The 17,809-nt window shown below is 35.6% G+C and overlaps 1 protein-coding gene across 2 annotated transcripts in view; it reads left to right on the plus strand.

The window, feature by feature from the left end:
* Window positions 1–15,528, plus strand: part of cdk16 (cyclin-dependent kinase 16) — a 46,894-nt gene extending 31,366 nt beyond the window's left edge. For both annotated transcript variants that reach the window (XM_052094450.1, XM_052094451.1), the window contains 12 exons: window positions 477–533; window positions 1,138–1,252; window positions 1,925–2,019; window positions 3,012–3,074; window positions 3,181–3,304; window positions 4,347–4,467; window positions 4,852–4,949; window positions 5,070–5,175; window positions 5,291–5,333; window positions 6,026–6,116; window positions 7,121–7,198; window positions 11,996–15,528. In XM_052094450.1, coding sequence (XP_051950410.1) covers window positions 477–533; window positions 1,138–1,252; window positions 1,925–2,019; window positions 3,012–3,074; window positions 3,181–3,304; window positions 4,347–4,467; window positions 4,852–4,949; window positions 5,070–5,175; window positions 5,291–5,333; window positions 6,026–6,116; window positions 7,121–7,198; window positions 11,996–12,033 — 1,029 coding nt within the window. In that variant the 3' untranslated portion in view covers window positions 12,034–15,528. The remainder of the gene's footprint in view (window positions 1–476; window positions 534–1,137; window positions 1,253–1,924; window positions 2,020–3,011; window positions 3,075–3,180; window positions 3,305–4,346; window positions 4,468–4,851; window positions 4,950–5,069; window positions 5,176–5,290; window positions 5,334–6,025; window positions 6,117–7,120; window positions 7,199–11,995) is intronic.
* The last annotated feature ends 2,281 nt before the right edge of the window (window positions 15,529–17,809 follow it).

The raw sequence follows: 17,809 nt of genomic DNA on the forward strand, positions 1-17,809 counted from the left end.
GCTTTACTGTTGCAATGCAAAAAAAACAAACCTTTGTTCATTTTCTATATGCAAAACATGTTCTTGACAGTCTTTGTGATATTCACCCAGAATATCAAAGGAATGTTCTCACTAAAATATTGATAATAAAATGTCTTGAGCTATGCTTGACATGATAGGTCAAATCATGTTTCCTACTTACCTGTGCTGCTAAAACAGGCTTGATTTGTGATGCATTTAAAAACTTGATGTGCTATGCTTTTATTGTTCCCAATTTATTTTGAGGAAGGATATTTTAGCTCATGGGTTGTATTAACCTCTGTTACCAGAGAGCACAGCCTTCTGAAAATAGGGGCAGTGTAATTTGGGCATATTCTAATGAGTTCACATGTATGCCTTTTGAAATTGTCTGCCCTGTATTCTTGTGTTTGTGGTCAATTAAGTGTAGCTTTTTAGTAGTTTGTAGTAACATTGTTTTTGTCTTTGTGTGTTTGCAGTCTGAGATTGGATTTGGAAAGCTGGAGACTTATGTGAAACTGGATAAACTGGGGGAGGTAACTTCACAGTCAATTCTTCCTTTACATATGAGCACTGTTCCAAAAATTAGTGAGCTGACTTTCTAAGCCACATTTTAAAAATGCTTTGCGGCAAGGTCAGTGAAAAGCTTGTCTCAAGATCGTGGACTTCTATAAATGTATATACCATAAATTAAATTCATTCAATACCGACAACATTTTAATAAAAACTTCAAATTTGTATGTATTATTTTTTTATAATTAATTAAAATTTTACTTAATTTATCCAACATTTACCCATGTTTTAGAATATTGTGTTATTAGCTTAGCTACATGTTAACGTCAAGCTCGTATTGGAATTAATTGCGAGTTACGTCTCCTATGCACTCCATGTGAGAAGCGCTATTTGTAGAATGTTCCAAGTTAGTAATTTAGGTTACATCACAGTGCTGCTTTAAAAGGGAACTACCAATGAAGACATTAGACTGCAATGCATCTCATTGGTTTTCAAACCGAACCATTTGAAACGTCACCTAGAAATATACATATTTTTTTTACATAAATATTTGTCTCATTGGTGTTTTTAAATATTTGTCTCATTTGTTCTTGTTATATGTACTCTGTCAATGTCTGTCTCTCTCAGGGCACCTACGCTACAGTATATAAGGGCCGCAGTAAGTTGACCGATAACCTGGTGGCCCTGAAGGAGATACGTTTAGAGCATGAAGAAGGAGCCCCATGCACTGCCATTAGAGAAGGTGAGTTACAAGCCTGCTGTAGTGAATCAGCACTAAAATTAGATCACCAAACTACTGCCCCAAATCTCCCACATGCTTCTGCCGCCACACACTTATATGTAGGGTGTTCTAGATGAACCTGTGAATCCTTAAATTCAGTGCCAATGGAGTTTACTTGTTTAATCAGCTGTGTACATTTTTGTTGTACTGTTTAGACATACTTTAATGTTCACAAAAAAGCTTCCTCCTCAGTCAACTCAGACCGTTTCTTGAAACTCAGCTGCAAAAAAAATCTCATTAAGGCTGCTTTCACACTTGGTTCGATTGCTTGGTCCGAAACGGAGTTTGTTTCCTCCCCCCTGACCCCGCTGGTCTCTGTTCACATCATATTACTGGTGTCCGAACTACGGTCCGATTGCGTTATCAATGTGAGGCAAACAGCAGCTGTTTACCACTGGAACTAGGTAACAAATCAAGAAGACATCAGCATTACTTTGTTGTTAAATTATTAGTTTATTTGGATTATACGTCATCACTGGTGGTTCACTTCCTTGATTTAGGACGATTGTATTCATATCAGCATACCCAGACCACCTGTCCTTTCATTCATGTCTCATTGAATGCTCAGAAAGTTATGTGGAGTTACAGAGACTACATGTTTACAGAATGATCTGTCTCTTTCTGTTTTTTTAGTGTCTCTTTTGAAGGACCTGAAACATGCCAACATTGTGACACTTCATGACATCATCCATACTCAGAAGTCTCTTACTCTTGTGTTCGAGTACCTGGTGAGTCACTTAGATGTGTGGTAGAGTAATTTAAACTTGCACGGTACTCATGATCTCTCACCCACTCATATGCACTCAATCATCTACAAAACAGTGTAAAAAAAATACTTTCAAACTGTAGCACACCTAACTATAAGCATAATTTGGCTAGGCTTCATAACATAAGGCAATAAAAGCTCTTCAATGTAAATCTGAGTTTTTGTCCGTACTGGTGGTTTGACAAGCAAAAGGACATTTTGTTGATCGTTAACCTCGTTAACCACCAAAAATCTTGGTATGTTAAAGGGAAAGTTCACCTTAATATGAAAATTCTCTAATCCTCATGCCACCCAGATGTGTATGACTGACTTTCTTCTGTTGAACACAAAGATTTTTAGAAGAATATCTCAGTTCTGTAGGTCTGTTCAATGCAAGTGAATGGTGGCCATAACTTTGAAGGTCTAAAAAGCACATAATGGCAGCATAAAGGTAATCCATACTTCTCCAGTGGTTAAATTCAATTTTCAGAAGCGATATAATAGGTGTGGGTGAGAAATAGGTCAATTAATTTGGTGCTTCAAAGTTCTGGCCACCATTCACTTGAATTGAATAAACCTAATGAGCTGAAATATTCTTCTAAAAAGCTTTGTTTGTGTTCAGCAGACCTGGGATGGCATTAGGGATGAGATCATTTAAATTTTTTGCTGAATTATACCTTTAAATATCAAATATGTTTTGATTGGCTCTGTTTGCATGTTCACATTCAGTGCAGACCGACATGCTTTGCACTTGGTTACAAGTGTACACAGCTCACACACATGCGCAATCTTCTCCATACAATCCATCAATTCAAGTTTCAGTGAATTGATTAATTAATTTGTATCTCCAGCTCTGCAGTCTTTCTTTACCTTTGTTTCATTTTCTCTGTTCCCAGATGTTCTTATGAATTTAATTAAGTTTCAATAATTCAGTTCATTTTCTTCTCCATCTATTTCTACCCTCTGTTATTCTAGGATAAAGACCTGAAACAGTACCTAGATGACTGTGGAAACTGCATTCATATGCACAATGTCAGGGTACTGCACAAATGTCTTTTTGACAAATGTCTTTCATTTCCGTTCATTTCTGTGTGGCAATGAGAGATGGTATTCTTACCCATCTGTGTTTGTGTCTCTCTCATAGCTCTTCCTGTTTCAGCTGTTGCGAGGTCTGAACTACTGTCACAGACGCAAAGTCCTTCATCGAGACCTCAAGCCCCAAAATCTCCTGATCAACGATCGTGGGGAGCTAAAACTGGCCGACTTTGGTCTGTAACAAACAAATGATTTGTTCGGAATCAAATACTGACATACTACTCTTACCATTTCGGCATTATATGTGTGCCGGTAGAGGGTACAGTATAAGATCAGTATTATGTGTAATCCGATTACAAAGTATTTAGTTACTGTAATACAATTACTTTTTAGTCAAAAATGAGTGGAATGCATTTCATTTTCAATTCTTTCAATTGGACTACAGCTACAGACTTAATTTAATTACTTTTAGTTCTAATGTATTATTTATTTATAATACATTATTTATGGCTCCATATCAAGTCATTGTGAAGGAAAAATGTGAGGTGCTGAGTGTATGGCTTGAGTGTAATGATGAACAAGAAAGAAATAGACATTTTGAATTTGAGCGGAAAAGTGTAGTAATTGGTCATTTGATTACTTTTCCTATGAAGTAATTAGTAAAGTAATCTGATTACAAATTATTAGTCATTTGTAGTGGATTACTATTAAGTAACTTTGCTAACACTGTATAAGATGCCATTTGCAATTTGAAATGATGCCTACTGTTTTGTGTACTAATTTAAAAAAACAGTAGTCAGTATACTGCACAGTATTCAGCAAGCTAGTATTCCATTCCAAACATAGCCAAACATACTTCAGATCAAGTGTACTGTACTAGTGGATGAATGTCTTTTAAAAGTGTTCTAAAGCTGAAGTATGTAATTTTTGTGACACCAGCACCACCTAATGGAATTGCAAAAACAATGTTTTCAAAACAACTTTCTAAATACCCCTCTGGTCTGCTGCTCATCAAACAAAGAGATTGTCCTGCCCCCTACTCACACCATTGGTTGAGTATCGTTGTTTGGTTTTCATAGCACCACCAAGATGCAGTGTTTACCTTTTTCAAGAAAATGTACCTATGAATGTCTTACTTTTTGTTGTCTCTGCATATTAAGTTTGGATAGAAGAAGGTATTTTAACACTGAAAATATTATATACTTCAGCTTTAAATTTTGCGTAAGCTGTAAACTTCAAATCGTTGTTAATATTGAGTTTTTAATTGATCTGCAGGTCTTGCACGAGCTAAGTCGATTCCCACTAAGACCTACTCCAATGAGGTGGTAACACTTTGGTACCGCCCCCCTGACATCTTATTGGGCAGCACAGACTATTCCACTCAGATTGACATGTGGTGAGCTTCCTCCTCCCTGTGCACTAATATTTATGTACCTTCACACATAAAAAATGCATGAATGTTACTGCATATTTGACTAAATATTAAACCAAGTGACATTTATTTAAAAAAAAAAAAAAAAAGGAAAAATGTTTGCACAGGCACACTTTTTCAAAGCTTTTCAAAAAATATTGTTTGGTTAAAATGACAAACCAAAGATATACTTTTCAAAATGAAGATGAAAAGTATTTTGACACTCTCTGGTAGTTAACATTAGTGGAATATGTTCATAGTTAATGTGCTGAACTACGCCTGTGTGAATTTGATCCGAACAGACTTCATGCATCCATTAAAAATGAGGATGAATTTGAATGGAGTTTGAATGTGTGTCCATCTTTGCAGGGGTGTTGGCTGTATCTTCTACGAGATGTCGACGGGTCGGCCCTTGTTCCCGGGCTCCACAGTGGAGGAGGAGCTGCACTTTATCTTCAAACTGCTCGGTAGCGCTCTCCCCCACTCTCTCCTCCTCTCACATTCTGCTCTTTCTGGCTCTAGATCTGACAGTTTGTGTCTGTGTGTGTCACTGTAATATTAATAAACCCTCCTGCGCCTTTTCATAGGTACGCCCACAGAGGAGACCTGGCCTGGAATAACCTCCAATGAGGAATTCATCTCCTATAACTACCCCCGATACCGCGCAGACTGTCTCCATAACCACACTCCACGGTAACAACAGCTGTCCTCTGGGCCTGATGCCAGAAACCATCTCTGTTCCTGTCGTAAAAAAGAGTGATACACTATTGGAGTTCATTCAACAATTTGTCATTTTTCTCTCCTACAGATTGGACAATGATGGAGTTGAACTTCTGTCTAAACTGCTGCAGGTGATCTGAATATTATTTCAATAGAAGTGTTAGTATGTCACTTCTCTTTTCCAGAGTTCAGTTCTCTGGTTATTTCTGTCAAGCTATATGTATGCATTAATGTGTGTATAAAGATAACTAGTGCTGCTCACATTTACCAAATAAATATTCCTTGAAGTCAACATGAAATCCGATTTGACACTATTTACTTTCTTAATACACGTTCCTGGTCTTATCGTGCACAATTCATCAGTGCATGTTATTATAAAGAAACAAATGTTAGTCTTTACAATCTTTCCTCAACTTGCTCCGCCACTGTAGCAGATTTGTTTTATGTTGCCATCACTGAGGCAGAGCAAGCTATTTGTTAATGCTAACAGGTATTTTGCCATTGTTTCGGCTACTGTTTTTCTAAAATCTTGTAAACAGTGAATGCATAAAATTAATTGTGGTCAGTAATAAAGAATATGGCAATACAAGCTAATAATTCTAGGTTTGAAGAAGTAGAACTATCTTTGGGATATGTTGAGATGCACTTGCCTTTCACACTTGCCCTTTATTTTTGAACAAGAATATCCTGTTTCACTCAGTAATATGTCAAATTACAAAAATGTGACGAGAATGTAATTTAGTGTTTTTAATGAGCATAATAAGAGTTGTTATTGTTCATTACTTGGGTATGTGTGCTTGTCTAAAGCTAATCTGTCTTTCAGTTTGAGGGGAAGAAACGCACCGCGGCAGATGAAGCCATGAGAAGTCTATACTTCCACTGCCTAGGCGAGAGGATTCTCACACTGCCAGACAGTGAGTTTACACACAAACACACATTTCTCCCACCACCAAGGAAAATTACAATGCCAGATAACAGATGCATACACACAAACGCACACCTTCCCACTGACTGAGTTAAGGTACCAGACAGTAATCTCGCACATATAGGCCCTGTTTCCAACTGGTATTAAGATGTGGTCAGCCCTAAATACAGGTCCAAACAGGGTCTAAAATGTTTTGTTGTCAGATCACAAAAACCACATACAAATTTGGTCTAAAATACATGTGACCAGATCGCAATTGAGGTATAAATGTTAATCCGTCCTGTATGCGTCTCAGCAGCAGTGAACACCACACCTTCCTGTCAGTCAACTGCTGCATTAAAACAAGAGTTTAAACTTTGCCTTTACGAGCGGATTGAAAGGAAATTACCGTCCAATCAGGAAATTGAAAAAAGTGGTTACATACACGATCACAAGAACTTCACGGATATTCTTTAGTGTGTCTGATATCAACACAGATGACAAGCACGGACACCTGAACCTCTTTTAATACAGGTAATCCATTAAAATAACGAATAATTCTGCTTGACATGTTGTGTTTGTGCTTGGATTAAATTTCAACCGCATCTGGGAGAAACAGCGCTCCATTTTTCCCAAGCTTTCTTTGTCTTTTTTTAATTCATTACGCTTTAATATCGTGCAGTAACAGACTGACATAATGATAGATGTATGTCGTCATGAAACGGAGACACTCCCCTCCAAATCCAAACACAAGTGGTCACAGGAGATGCATTTAAGTGACCGGGTGTAAAGAGCGACGTGTCACCTGAAAACATGTGATCAAATCACCTGAGACACCTTGTAATACCAGGTGGAAATGGGGCCATACAAACATACATACTTTCTAGCTTGAAAGACATTTAATTCCAGCCAGCCTGTATGAGCTGGTCTAGTCTTTCACTGAATCAATTCAGTATCAAATGTATAAAAAAAGCTTACACAAATACTCACAACTGTTAAATTCTTCTCTGCCAGCTACATCTATATTTGCACTTCAAGATATTCAGCTGGAGAAGGAGCCAGGAATGAGGACGAGCGCGCTGTCAGAATCAGGTAAAATGACAGGGCACATGAATGATGATGATAGCAGTCAGCTTCATTCTTTCAGCATGTCTTGCACTTTTGCTTCCATGTGAGACAATGAAAGTGAATGTTAGTAAGGCACATCTATGATGACAACGACAATAAGTTAGACATTCTCAGAAGGATGTTCTTGTTATTCAGGTCATTCGGTGCTAACTTTGTTCTATACTGTCTTTCCCCACTCCCTTTCTTTTCTCTACCTTCCTGTTTGTATATTCTTTGTTGTGTATTTCTCCACACGCTTTTCAATTTAAACCACTGCGTTCCAGAGCTTTTGCAAAGATGTCTAAGGTTCCGACACACCTTAGGTACATACAGTATTTGTCACCCTCTGCTCAAGGCAGGAGGTCACAAATGACAACTGCATTTCTTCCCCTAAACTGCGTTTCCTCTTTGTCTGTGATTTACTGTCCTGTTTTACCCCGTATGAATTACACAACAACATCTTATTCACTTAAAATGATATTTTCTCTTTATAGTCATTGGCAGATCTAAGGCATTATTATTCAGTCAGCTTTGGTGTGCATTATAAAAAAAAATTCAAAGAATAAAGAACATGGAAAGCATTAATTAGTAGATAGTTGGATTAGTTAAAATCATCTTTTGCATGCATCACTCAAAAAAACAACAAAAAAAAAGGACATGTGGTAATGCCTCTAATCAACAAACATTTAATCACAACATCAATACACACAGATTGGACAATCAACTCATACTTACCATTTGTTTCATTGGTTATTGTTTAATTTACTGAAATCAATCCTCCCCATCTGTCACCTTTTTTCTTTTTGTGTATCTTCTATTCAGCACATCATAATTAAAATGTGCTTTTGAATTTCCACTGTCCCCTTTAACAATCTGCATGAAGTGCATGTGAAAGCCAGGGCTTCCAGGTTGTTGTTTTTTAACAAATGGTTACAACGATGGCTGAACAAGGGTTTTACCAGGTTTTTTAATGTTACATAATTGAGAAACATTTCTGTTTATTGACATCCATCCTCCTTAAACATCCATGATCATAGACTGGTTAGAATAACATCACCATTCATGATATATAATTTGAGAAAAAAAACCCCACTATTTTCAACTAAGAAAATTATAAGACATTATTAGAGTTAAATTTACTCCCAAACAGATGTTTTTTTTTTAAGGTTAATGCTCTTAAATTTGAAATAATCTAAACTAGAGATGCACGAATGTATCGCTGCCAATATTTATCGGCCAAGTATTTACCAAATTAAATCCACTGATGTATTGGTTATTAACATGAAAACGGCGGTATGAAAAAACTATAGTTTATTTCTAAGTAATTAGTAACAAACTTTGTAAAAACTCTGAGGATTCAAATGTACAATCCAGAAATTATCATCTATTTCTTTTATCTTCTATTTATCTTTCTTTGTGTCTTTCTTTAAAATATTGTCCTGTATTCAACAAATCCAATCCATGTTCAATGGAAATTATTTATTGTTAGAACAGTAAATAAAATTAAAAAAAGCTTTTGTACCTCTTTGTACATTTTTAAAGCATAATTCCTATGTAAAACATGATCTGATGACAAAATAAGGTAAGTGGCAAAATATTGGCCTATTATGTTTTGTTAAAATCGGTGTTGTACCGGCCAAAAATGTGGCACATCCCTAAATTAAACATCACGACCCTAAACTTTAAACCTAACCAATCGTATCATAAAAGCAAATGTGACATGAAAAATTTTGTAATTTTGTGGTGCTTCTGTGACAATTATGGCTTTAGTGTCTCTTCAGTACTTGTACACCAGTCCTTTGCATCACTAGTGCAACGCTCTATCATTGATCAGGCAATTGATCAGGCTCGAACAAGCTTGTAAATGTAGTTGGTTTTGTAAAAGAAAAGTTCAAATGTATCGCCTTTCAAGTCATGCACTATAGTGAAAGAGTTTAGATGACATACTGTAAAATAGCATTGTGAAAGAACAGGACTAAAAGTAATGTTAATGAACTGATAATCTGCTATTTTAATCCAGATTTTTGTGAAAGTCAATAAACGTTATTGTTGCTGTAATGTTTATTTCACTTGGAAACTGCTGTAATACACCAAACCAACAAAAATATTTGAGTAAAAATGTAGGTGGTGTAATGTGATTCTTTGAGATGAGGTATGTTTTCCAATAAGAACATAGATTAAAAATACACAAACTCAGTCTAATTTGATTTTAGAATTTGGAATGAGATGAGTAAATTAGTTTTTCAGTTCATTCATTTCCTCATTACATACTTTTTTGCTCTCTAACAAATGTTGTAAAATTGTGATTCTTCTTCCGGAACCCAGGCAGTTAATAAAGTGGGTGATAAATATTGTGCTCCGATCAAGTGGGCGATGTGCTAAAAACAGACTCTTCTGTTGTCTTGCTACACTTATTTACAGTAAAACAAGAGTTGAAGACATACAATCAGAACTAGGGACCAAAATGAAGAGGAATATGGGTAATTTCTCTGCAATGATTCCCAGAAGTCAGGGTTGACCTCACATTTCAAATGTGCCGACAAGTTTTGGTGTAACTCTGCCATGCACGTTTTCTGGTCTTTCACTGAGCTTGATGTCAAAGCTAATGCATAAAGAGTATTGGGCATGTTTGAGACAACATCGCCCATGCACCGAAGCACTAATGCTAATGTGGCCTTTTAGCCCACAGCTCTGGTTAAAACACTAACAGAGAATTGCTCCCTGTGTGAATACCCCCTTCTCTTGCCAAATAAGAAAACAGCCCAGGCTTCTCTAGACCCAAAACTGGGCATGCATAACTGCATGTGAAAGTGGATGGGTGTTTTGGGGCTTGTTAATATGTGTCTGTGTGGCTTTCGATTTGTTAACCTCACCCCCACTGCTCATGCCCAGTTCTCTAAATGAATTGTGCGCTGATTTTATTTTTTTTATCAATTCTGGTGACCCTTTATAGCCTCTGACAGCCCTTATCAATGCATTTGTTTTTCTTTTTAAGTGTGTATAATGCTGTATGCAACATTTAGGGTGCTTGCACGCTAGAAAAAAGTCTGATAGATTGGATACGTTAGAGGCATTTTGAGCATTTTTTTTTTTAGCATCTCTGTCATGAGCGTTTCATCTTTAAAGGCTTAAGTATACTTTGCACAGTGAAGACACAGATTTTGTATGCATGTTTAGAAATGCGTTTAATTGTGACTAATTTGATTAATTAATCAGGATATCATGTAATTAATTCCATAAAAGTTTTAATCAATTGACAGATCTCGTTTTTACGCATACACTAGCGAATGTGTACAGTCGAGTGCTCTAGCATTTCAAAGTATACTTTAATTTCATTTTATTTTCATTTCTGCATTTGGCAGATGCTTTTATCCAAAGCGACTTACAGTGCACTTATTACAGCGACAGTCCCCCGGAGCAACCTGGAGTTAAGTGCCTTGCTCAAAGACATAATGGTGGTGGCTGTGGGCATTGAACCAGCAACCTTCTGATTAACAGTTATGTGCTTTAGCCCACTACGCCACCACTACTCCAATGGAGTATACTCCATTTGACCATGCGTGTGTACACAGGCCGTCGACACGTACACTACGACTGCTATGTGAAACTGGACTATTTCTCTTCAGAAATAGAAGAGTCTCTTGCTTACAGTTACTTGTTACAGTACTTTGTGAAAACAACAGCCCAGCTTTTTAAGTGTTGCAACCTTGTGGACCCACTAATTGGTGCAAACAATTCTAGGCACATGCACAGACTATGCGAACAGTTTATGCATTTTATGGTTAAAAAAAAAATCTGGCTCTACATGTTAGGCTTTGATACAACTGTGTATGGTTCCATTCTGTTGTGGTAGATCCAACTACTTTTGAAAGCAAGAACATGTTTTATGGGAAGGCCCCCTAAACTATGTGTCCGATCAGTGTTAGTTGAAGCTAAAACTAGCCTAATTATACAGGGTTTCCCTGTATATGCCATCCCAGATGTTTATGACTTGCTTTTTCTGCAAAACACAAATGAAGATTTTTAGAAGAATATCTCTGCTCTGTGGGTCCATACAATGCAAGTGAACTGTGACCAGACATTTCAAGCTCCAAAAATCACATGAATGCAGCTTTAAAGTAATCCATATGACTTCAGTGGTTAAATCCATTTCTTCAGAAAATATAATAGGTGTGACTTTCAGAATGTGAAAGCGAAAGTGGAGATTTATAGTAAAAAGTAATTGATCTGTTTTTCACCTAATGTAATTGCAAAGCTTCAGAAGACATTGATTTAACATCTGGAGTCTTGTGGATTACTTTTATGCTGCATTTATGTGAATTTTGGAACTTGAATGTTCTGGTCTCCATTCACTTGCATTGTATGAACCTACAGAGCTGAAATATTCTTCTAAAAATCTTTCGTGTTCAACAGATGAGAGAAAATCATACGCATCTGGGATGGCATGAGGGTTAGTAATTGAGAGAATTTTCATTTTTGGCTGAACTATCCCTTAAAGACCGATTAGTTGACTAGTTGTTCAGACAACCCACCAACATTTTTATTTATTTTTTTAAATGTAGTTTGTGCATTCCGGATTTTGAAAGTTTGGACATTTTTTGGTCAGTTTGAAATCAAGTTGGGAATACAGCAAATTGGCCAACAGATGTCCAGTTTCTTTCAGAAAAAGTAAATATTCTCAACTTTTGTTTGCATGATGTAGCACCACTCTAGTGTGTAAGCACCGTTATCCACTGTACCCTGCCGTACACTTAAGTAAATTACTTTTTTCCTTTTTCTTAGACAACAGCATATCTCAACGACAGAGCCTGCTCTTCTGAGGGTGTGTTGGGTATCTCGGCTCAGGATGGGACGGGGAAACCGAAGATATACGTCAAGACGCGTCGAGACATTTCCTGTTGTAAAGATAAAGGGATATCTGTTTTTTATTTCTGTGAATGAGTCATTGCTAGTCCTGTGGCATTATGTGTTTAGAAGGGGTCACTGTAGCTGTTTACATGGAGATGCAGAGGACAATGTCATCATGTTTGTTTGATTTGTGTACGTGTTTTCTGTTCAAATTATGATGCATTCTCATTTCCCATGTTCTTCCTGTTCATAGTATCTTCTCAACACTGTTGTCCTTCAAACCACTGCAATCAATGTCATTGGATATCAGATGACCTGCTTAAATTTCAAGTGCTCTGGCTCTGCATCCTTTGACTTAAACAAATCAATGTTTTTTGCAATACTTTTCAATTGTAATCTATGTAGAAGGAAGGCCATTTAATGAAGGAAAATGTCAATTAGAGCATGAATGCTCTTAATATCAGTCAACAACAAGCCAAGTCAATGAAGGTGATCACTCCAGTCTTCCAGAATAACAGTCCCCTTTATTACTGAATTCAGCCGTCCCATCCAAAGACTAACATTTAGAACTATGCCAACACAGTGGTTCTGTAATCATCAACAATAATCTGTGTTGTTTGTATTCATCAGAACATTGAAGTCAAGCTGTATGTCAGACTTAACTTTAACGGTCCATGTTCCTAATGTTTTCAATTGTGTTTTTGTTTGAAAAATCATTTCACCCTCTGTTCTTGTTTTATTTTTTTGCCAATACATTTTTCTAATCTAGAAAATGGTTTCACCAAAGACCCCATGGCTCTCTCTCTCTCCCACTTGGTTTGACCTGGATTGAGCTTCCAATTTTCATTATGTTCAAGTTGAAACCTCTAATAACCCACTGAAGAAACGGATACACTGTGTCAAGGACAAATGCTGGCAAGGATTTTCTGTATAAAGCATGAAAGCCTCCAATATTCTTTTTTTTCTGCGGTTACCAAATTCATGCTATGCTTATAATTCCACCATTACTGCAGCACTGGAGCCAAATTCAAAGGCAGATCTGTCAATGAACTCATACTGGCATGCCCGGGTGTGTGTGGAGAACAAGTTGACTCAGGTTTCTGTCACTCTGCAGAACAGCTGAGTGCGGGCAGATAATGTTTCGCATTTCGCCTCGGTTGTTCATACTCCACAGGTTTTGGAGTGCATTGGTGTCGTGTAACACCACAAATCCATCCCCGGTACAAACCAAGGCCTTTGCGCACAATGCTTGTCGACAACAGTCAAACAAATTATTATTGGGTGAATCTCACAAAAAAACCTGTAAAGAACAGGTCTGAGTTCTATTTCAGCCCCAAATCAACCGTAAGAAATTCTATTTTGCTTAGAAAATGATGCCTATTTATAGGACCATTTAAGCTAAACACATTTGACATTTTATTTGGTATATTATTAAAAAAAAACAATGCATTGTATACTGCATTTTAAAGTATATAAACACATGGTAGTTGTTCTCACTTCAGTATGTGCTGATGTAAGTTTAAAACATTTAATACAGTATTAAATCCAGTAAAAGTGCTGTATTACATTACTAATTGAAAGTAATTGAATATATATATATATATATATATATATATATATATATATTAGGCAAATTTTTCAGATTTTTGCCTTTATTGCTTTGTGACATTTGTTTTCATGACTATTAAGCACATTTCCTCTCAAATTTGAAATACTGTAATTAAAAAAAAATGGTGATATGAAGAAAATAAAAAAAAAGTACTTTTGAAGTTGCATTTTAATATGTATTGTATTTAAAATATATATTCAATACTTAATTCAAATAATGAAATTAATATTTACGGTAGACTATTGTATTAATGAGAATTACAGTTAAGGAGAACTACAAAAATGCTCAAAAGTAAGCCCATGTGAATGAGAATTTAAGAGGGCAATGTGCTTAATTTTCATGAAAATAACATAATGAAAAAAATCTCAGTGGTCCTTAATATAGTAGTCATTTTCTTTACGCAAAATCGAAATTATTTTTAGTTTCATTTTATTTTTTATGAAAATTACCTATTTTGTTAAATTCACCCTATTAGAATTGAACACCAAGTTTCACTGAGTGGATTTTTTTTTACTATATTGTATTTTTATTTGTTATTTGAAGCAATCCCAAAAACATTGGTCTACTGGTGATGGATTGTGATTTTCCTTCCTCTCTGCTGAAGAATACCTGTGTGCATATATGCGTGTGTATGAGCGGGATGCTCTCATTAAGGGATATGCAGACTTGCATGGCAGTGTTGTATAGTTTAAGACTGCGGTACATTGTAAATAGCCTTAGAATGTTTTTTTGGCAAATCAGAAGAGTGCAATGAAAAATCCTCCTAACAATGTATCATTTTTAAAAGAATATCATTTTTGTTATACATATCATTGTTGACGTTGTTATTGTGTTCTCATTTTTTTAAAGAGATGTAGTAACCAAAAGATGTTGTTACTACCTTAGAAGACTTGTATGTTGTAGATATTTGGTTTTGATGTTTGTTAGTTCATAAGAATGAATTTTGGCTCGTCTAATTTAAAGCTGTCATCTGAAATGTGGATAGATTACGGCTAAAGGGCTTCAATGGCTGTATGTGGTTGTGTGGTAGACACCTGTTTATTACTGCGCAATAATTGCAAATATACGCAATAATTATTAGTATTTTTTTTTTTTTTACATAATCCTTTCAAATAGCTATAATATTGATTTCTGCAAACAGTGTAGTGTATATATATATACAATTTCTGGTGCTATTTGTTTATATATATATATATCACACATAATAGCACCAGAAATTGTCATGCATTGTATTGAGGGTGAAAGGCTTTTATAAATGGATACATTCTGAGCCAATATATACTTTACACATATTTCAGTATGGGTGAAAGGTTTTGATGTTTATTTTGTAGGATTCAGTTGCTAAAAGAATCTTGATTACTTATCAGTACAGTATTATTATCTTTTCATATTTTATTTTGCAGTTGTACACAACAAGAGCCCAAGGTTTCTGGATTTTCAGCAGGTTTAACTGGTGTTTTCTGGTTGACATTTGTCCATATGTAAAGGCATGAGAAAGATGCAGTCAGCTGTAATACTGTACCTATATGTTAAAAGCAGTATAGAGAAACACATTAAGCAATACTCACTGCAGATTCACAGATCTTTAATGCAGGAAATCCTCTCAGATAGCCATAGTATATTTTCTGATTGACAATGAGTTGAAATAATTATGCATATATGAATGGTCACACTTTCTGTACGAGTTAAGCCAATTGTTAACCCAAATAACAATTGTATATGCTTTGATGCAATGCTGGAAATCTATTTTCCTGTCTTTTATATCTATCTATCTATCTCTCTCTCTCTATATATACATACACACACACACACACAAGATCAGCCACAATATTGTGTAGGTCCCCCCTCGTGCCGCCAAAACAGCACCAACCCGCATCTCAGAATAGCATTCAGAGATGCTAATATTCTCACCACGACTGTACAGAGTGGTTATCTGAGTTACTGTAGTCTTTGTCAGTTTGAACCAGTCTGGCCATTCTCTGTTGACCTTTCCATCTGCAGAACTGACGCTTATTGGATGTTTCTTGTTTTTGGCACAATTCAGAGTAAATTCTAGAGACGTGTGTGTGAAAATCCCAGAAGATCAGCAGTTACAGAAATACTCAAACCAGCCTGTCTGGCACAAACAATCTCTGATAAAGTCTACGGTAACTCAGATAACCTCTCTGTACAATTGTGGTGAGAAGAATATCATCTCAGAATGCTAATCTGAAATGCGAGTTGGCACTGTCATGGTGGCACGAGGGGGACCTACACAATATTAGGCAATGTTGTGGCTGATCAGTGTGTGTGTGTGTATATATATATATATATATATATATATATATATATATATATATATATATATATATATATATATATACACACACACACACTACCGGTCAAAAGACAGTTTTTTTTTTCACATTTTAGAATAATAGTAAAGTCATCAAAACTATGGAATAACATAAATTGATTATGCCTTGAATTTGCAGAAATGTACTCTTGACATTTTCTCAAGCAGCTTCTTGAGGTATCACCCTGGGATGCTTTTAAACAGATATTGAAGGAGTTTCCATCAATTTTGGGCACTTATTGGCTGCTTTTCTTTATTATTTGGTCCAAGTCTTCAATTTTTATTTTTATTATTATGATTATTATTACATTTTAATTTAATAATGAAATAAATTAATATGGTGGCATCATTTTATGTTTGTCTACAAAACTAATTTCAAACATTTAAGCATACACCTTCAGATCAAAAGATTTTAAAGATCATGAGAAACATTTCAGTCAAGTGTTTCAAAAGTTTTCACTGGTAGTGTGTGTGTATATATATATATAAGAGAGAAAGAGAGAATATATATAATATCTTTTTCAGTAATAGTCCTTTACCAAAGGATATGTGGTTCAGGAATATGTGGGTTTTAGTTTATTGAAATGAAAAATCTCTGTATCAGTAATTACAAAGTACTAGACCAGTAGTTTGTAAACTGGGAGTGCCCAGTTTAATTCTTTTATTTTAAATACCATCACTGTCAAATTATTAAATCTCTTCAATGGTTTGGGAAAGAAGCACAAAAAATATGTCATTAGAAAGTTGAGACCTTTCTTTTTACTTTGGTGCATAATACAATTCTGGGTCAATGCAACTCAAAATGATGGAGCAGGTCACATAATATTTATAATTATTTATTTATCGTGAAAAGGTGACTATAATTATTCAGGCAACATATCATAAAATTCATTTTGGACTCAATAATTAATATTTACAAAATGATTATAAGGATCCAGATAAAAATAACACAGTTTGTTTGGATGTATTGGAGTCTGTCAGCTCTTAATCTCGAGCAGCAGCTTTCATCCACAGACACCTGCAATAGCAGTTTGTCTATCTACAACATGGATGTATTTGTCACTCATGAAAAGAGGAGTGTTTGTAGCGTTGACCCATCTATATCTTCAAATAAGCCAGTTCATGTAGTGCCTCTCTGGGGAGCCTGACTTAAGTTTGAGAACCCCTAGACTAGACAATGCAGAAATATGTCTGACTGTTAATTCATGATGCATGTATGATTGCTGAACTTTTTGCCAACAAACTTGATCCATCTCTGTCAATTATAAACCAATAAGTCGACTCAGAATATTGGCGCCAACAAGCTGTAAAATATTCAGGCGGAGAACAAATGTGAATTATATTTTCTGATGGTGTTCATTCTCCCAAACTTGAGCTGTTTTTATTTTGTTAATCTCCTAGTTTAAGAACAACAATAACCTCAAATGTAATTGGTTTTAATTATGCAATGTAAATGTAAACTGAATCTATGAATATTACCTTTCCCAATTTATACATTGAATCTACAAATCCACACATATTCAGATCTGTCACCATAATCACCAGAACAAATATTGATATTGATGGATGGAGGACCAAAGATGCCATAATTCAAAGTAAATAAATAAAAGTATTTGTAAAAAATTAAAATGTAAGATGTAAAATGTAACCCCATAAGAAATAGTTAATGGAGAGAAGAAAAAAACCTTGGGAGAATCCAGGCTCAGCTGGGGGAGCCATTTCCCCTCTTGCTAAACAGCATGAATATCAGTTATCCACGTGTAACTCAAGTCATTCATTAAGTAAACTGTATAAATGTTGGTGG

Source organism: Xyrauchen texanus, chromosome 27 (genome assembly GCF_025860055.1).
Source record: "Xyrauchen texanus isolate HMW12.3.18 chromosome 27, RBS_HiC_50CHRs, whole genome shotgun sequence".
Lineage (NCBI taxonomy): Eukaryota > Metazoa > Chordata > Actinopteri > Cypriniformes > Catostomidae > Xyrauchen > Xyrauchen texanus.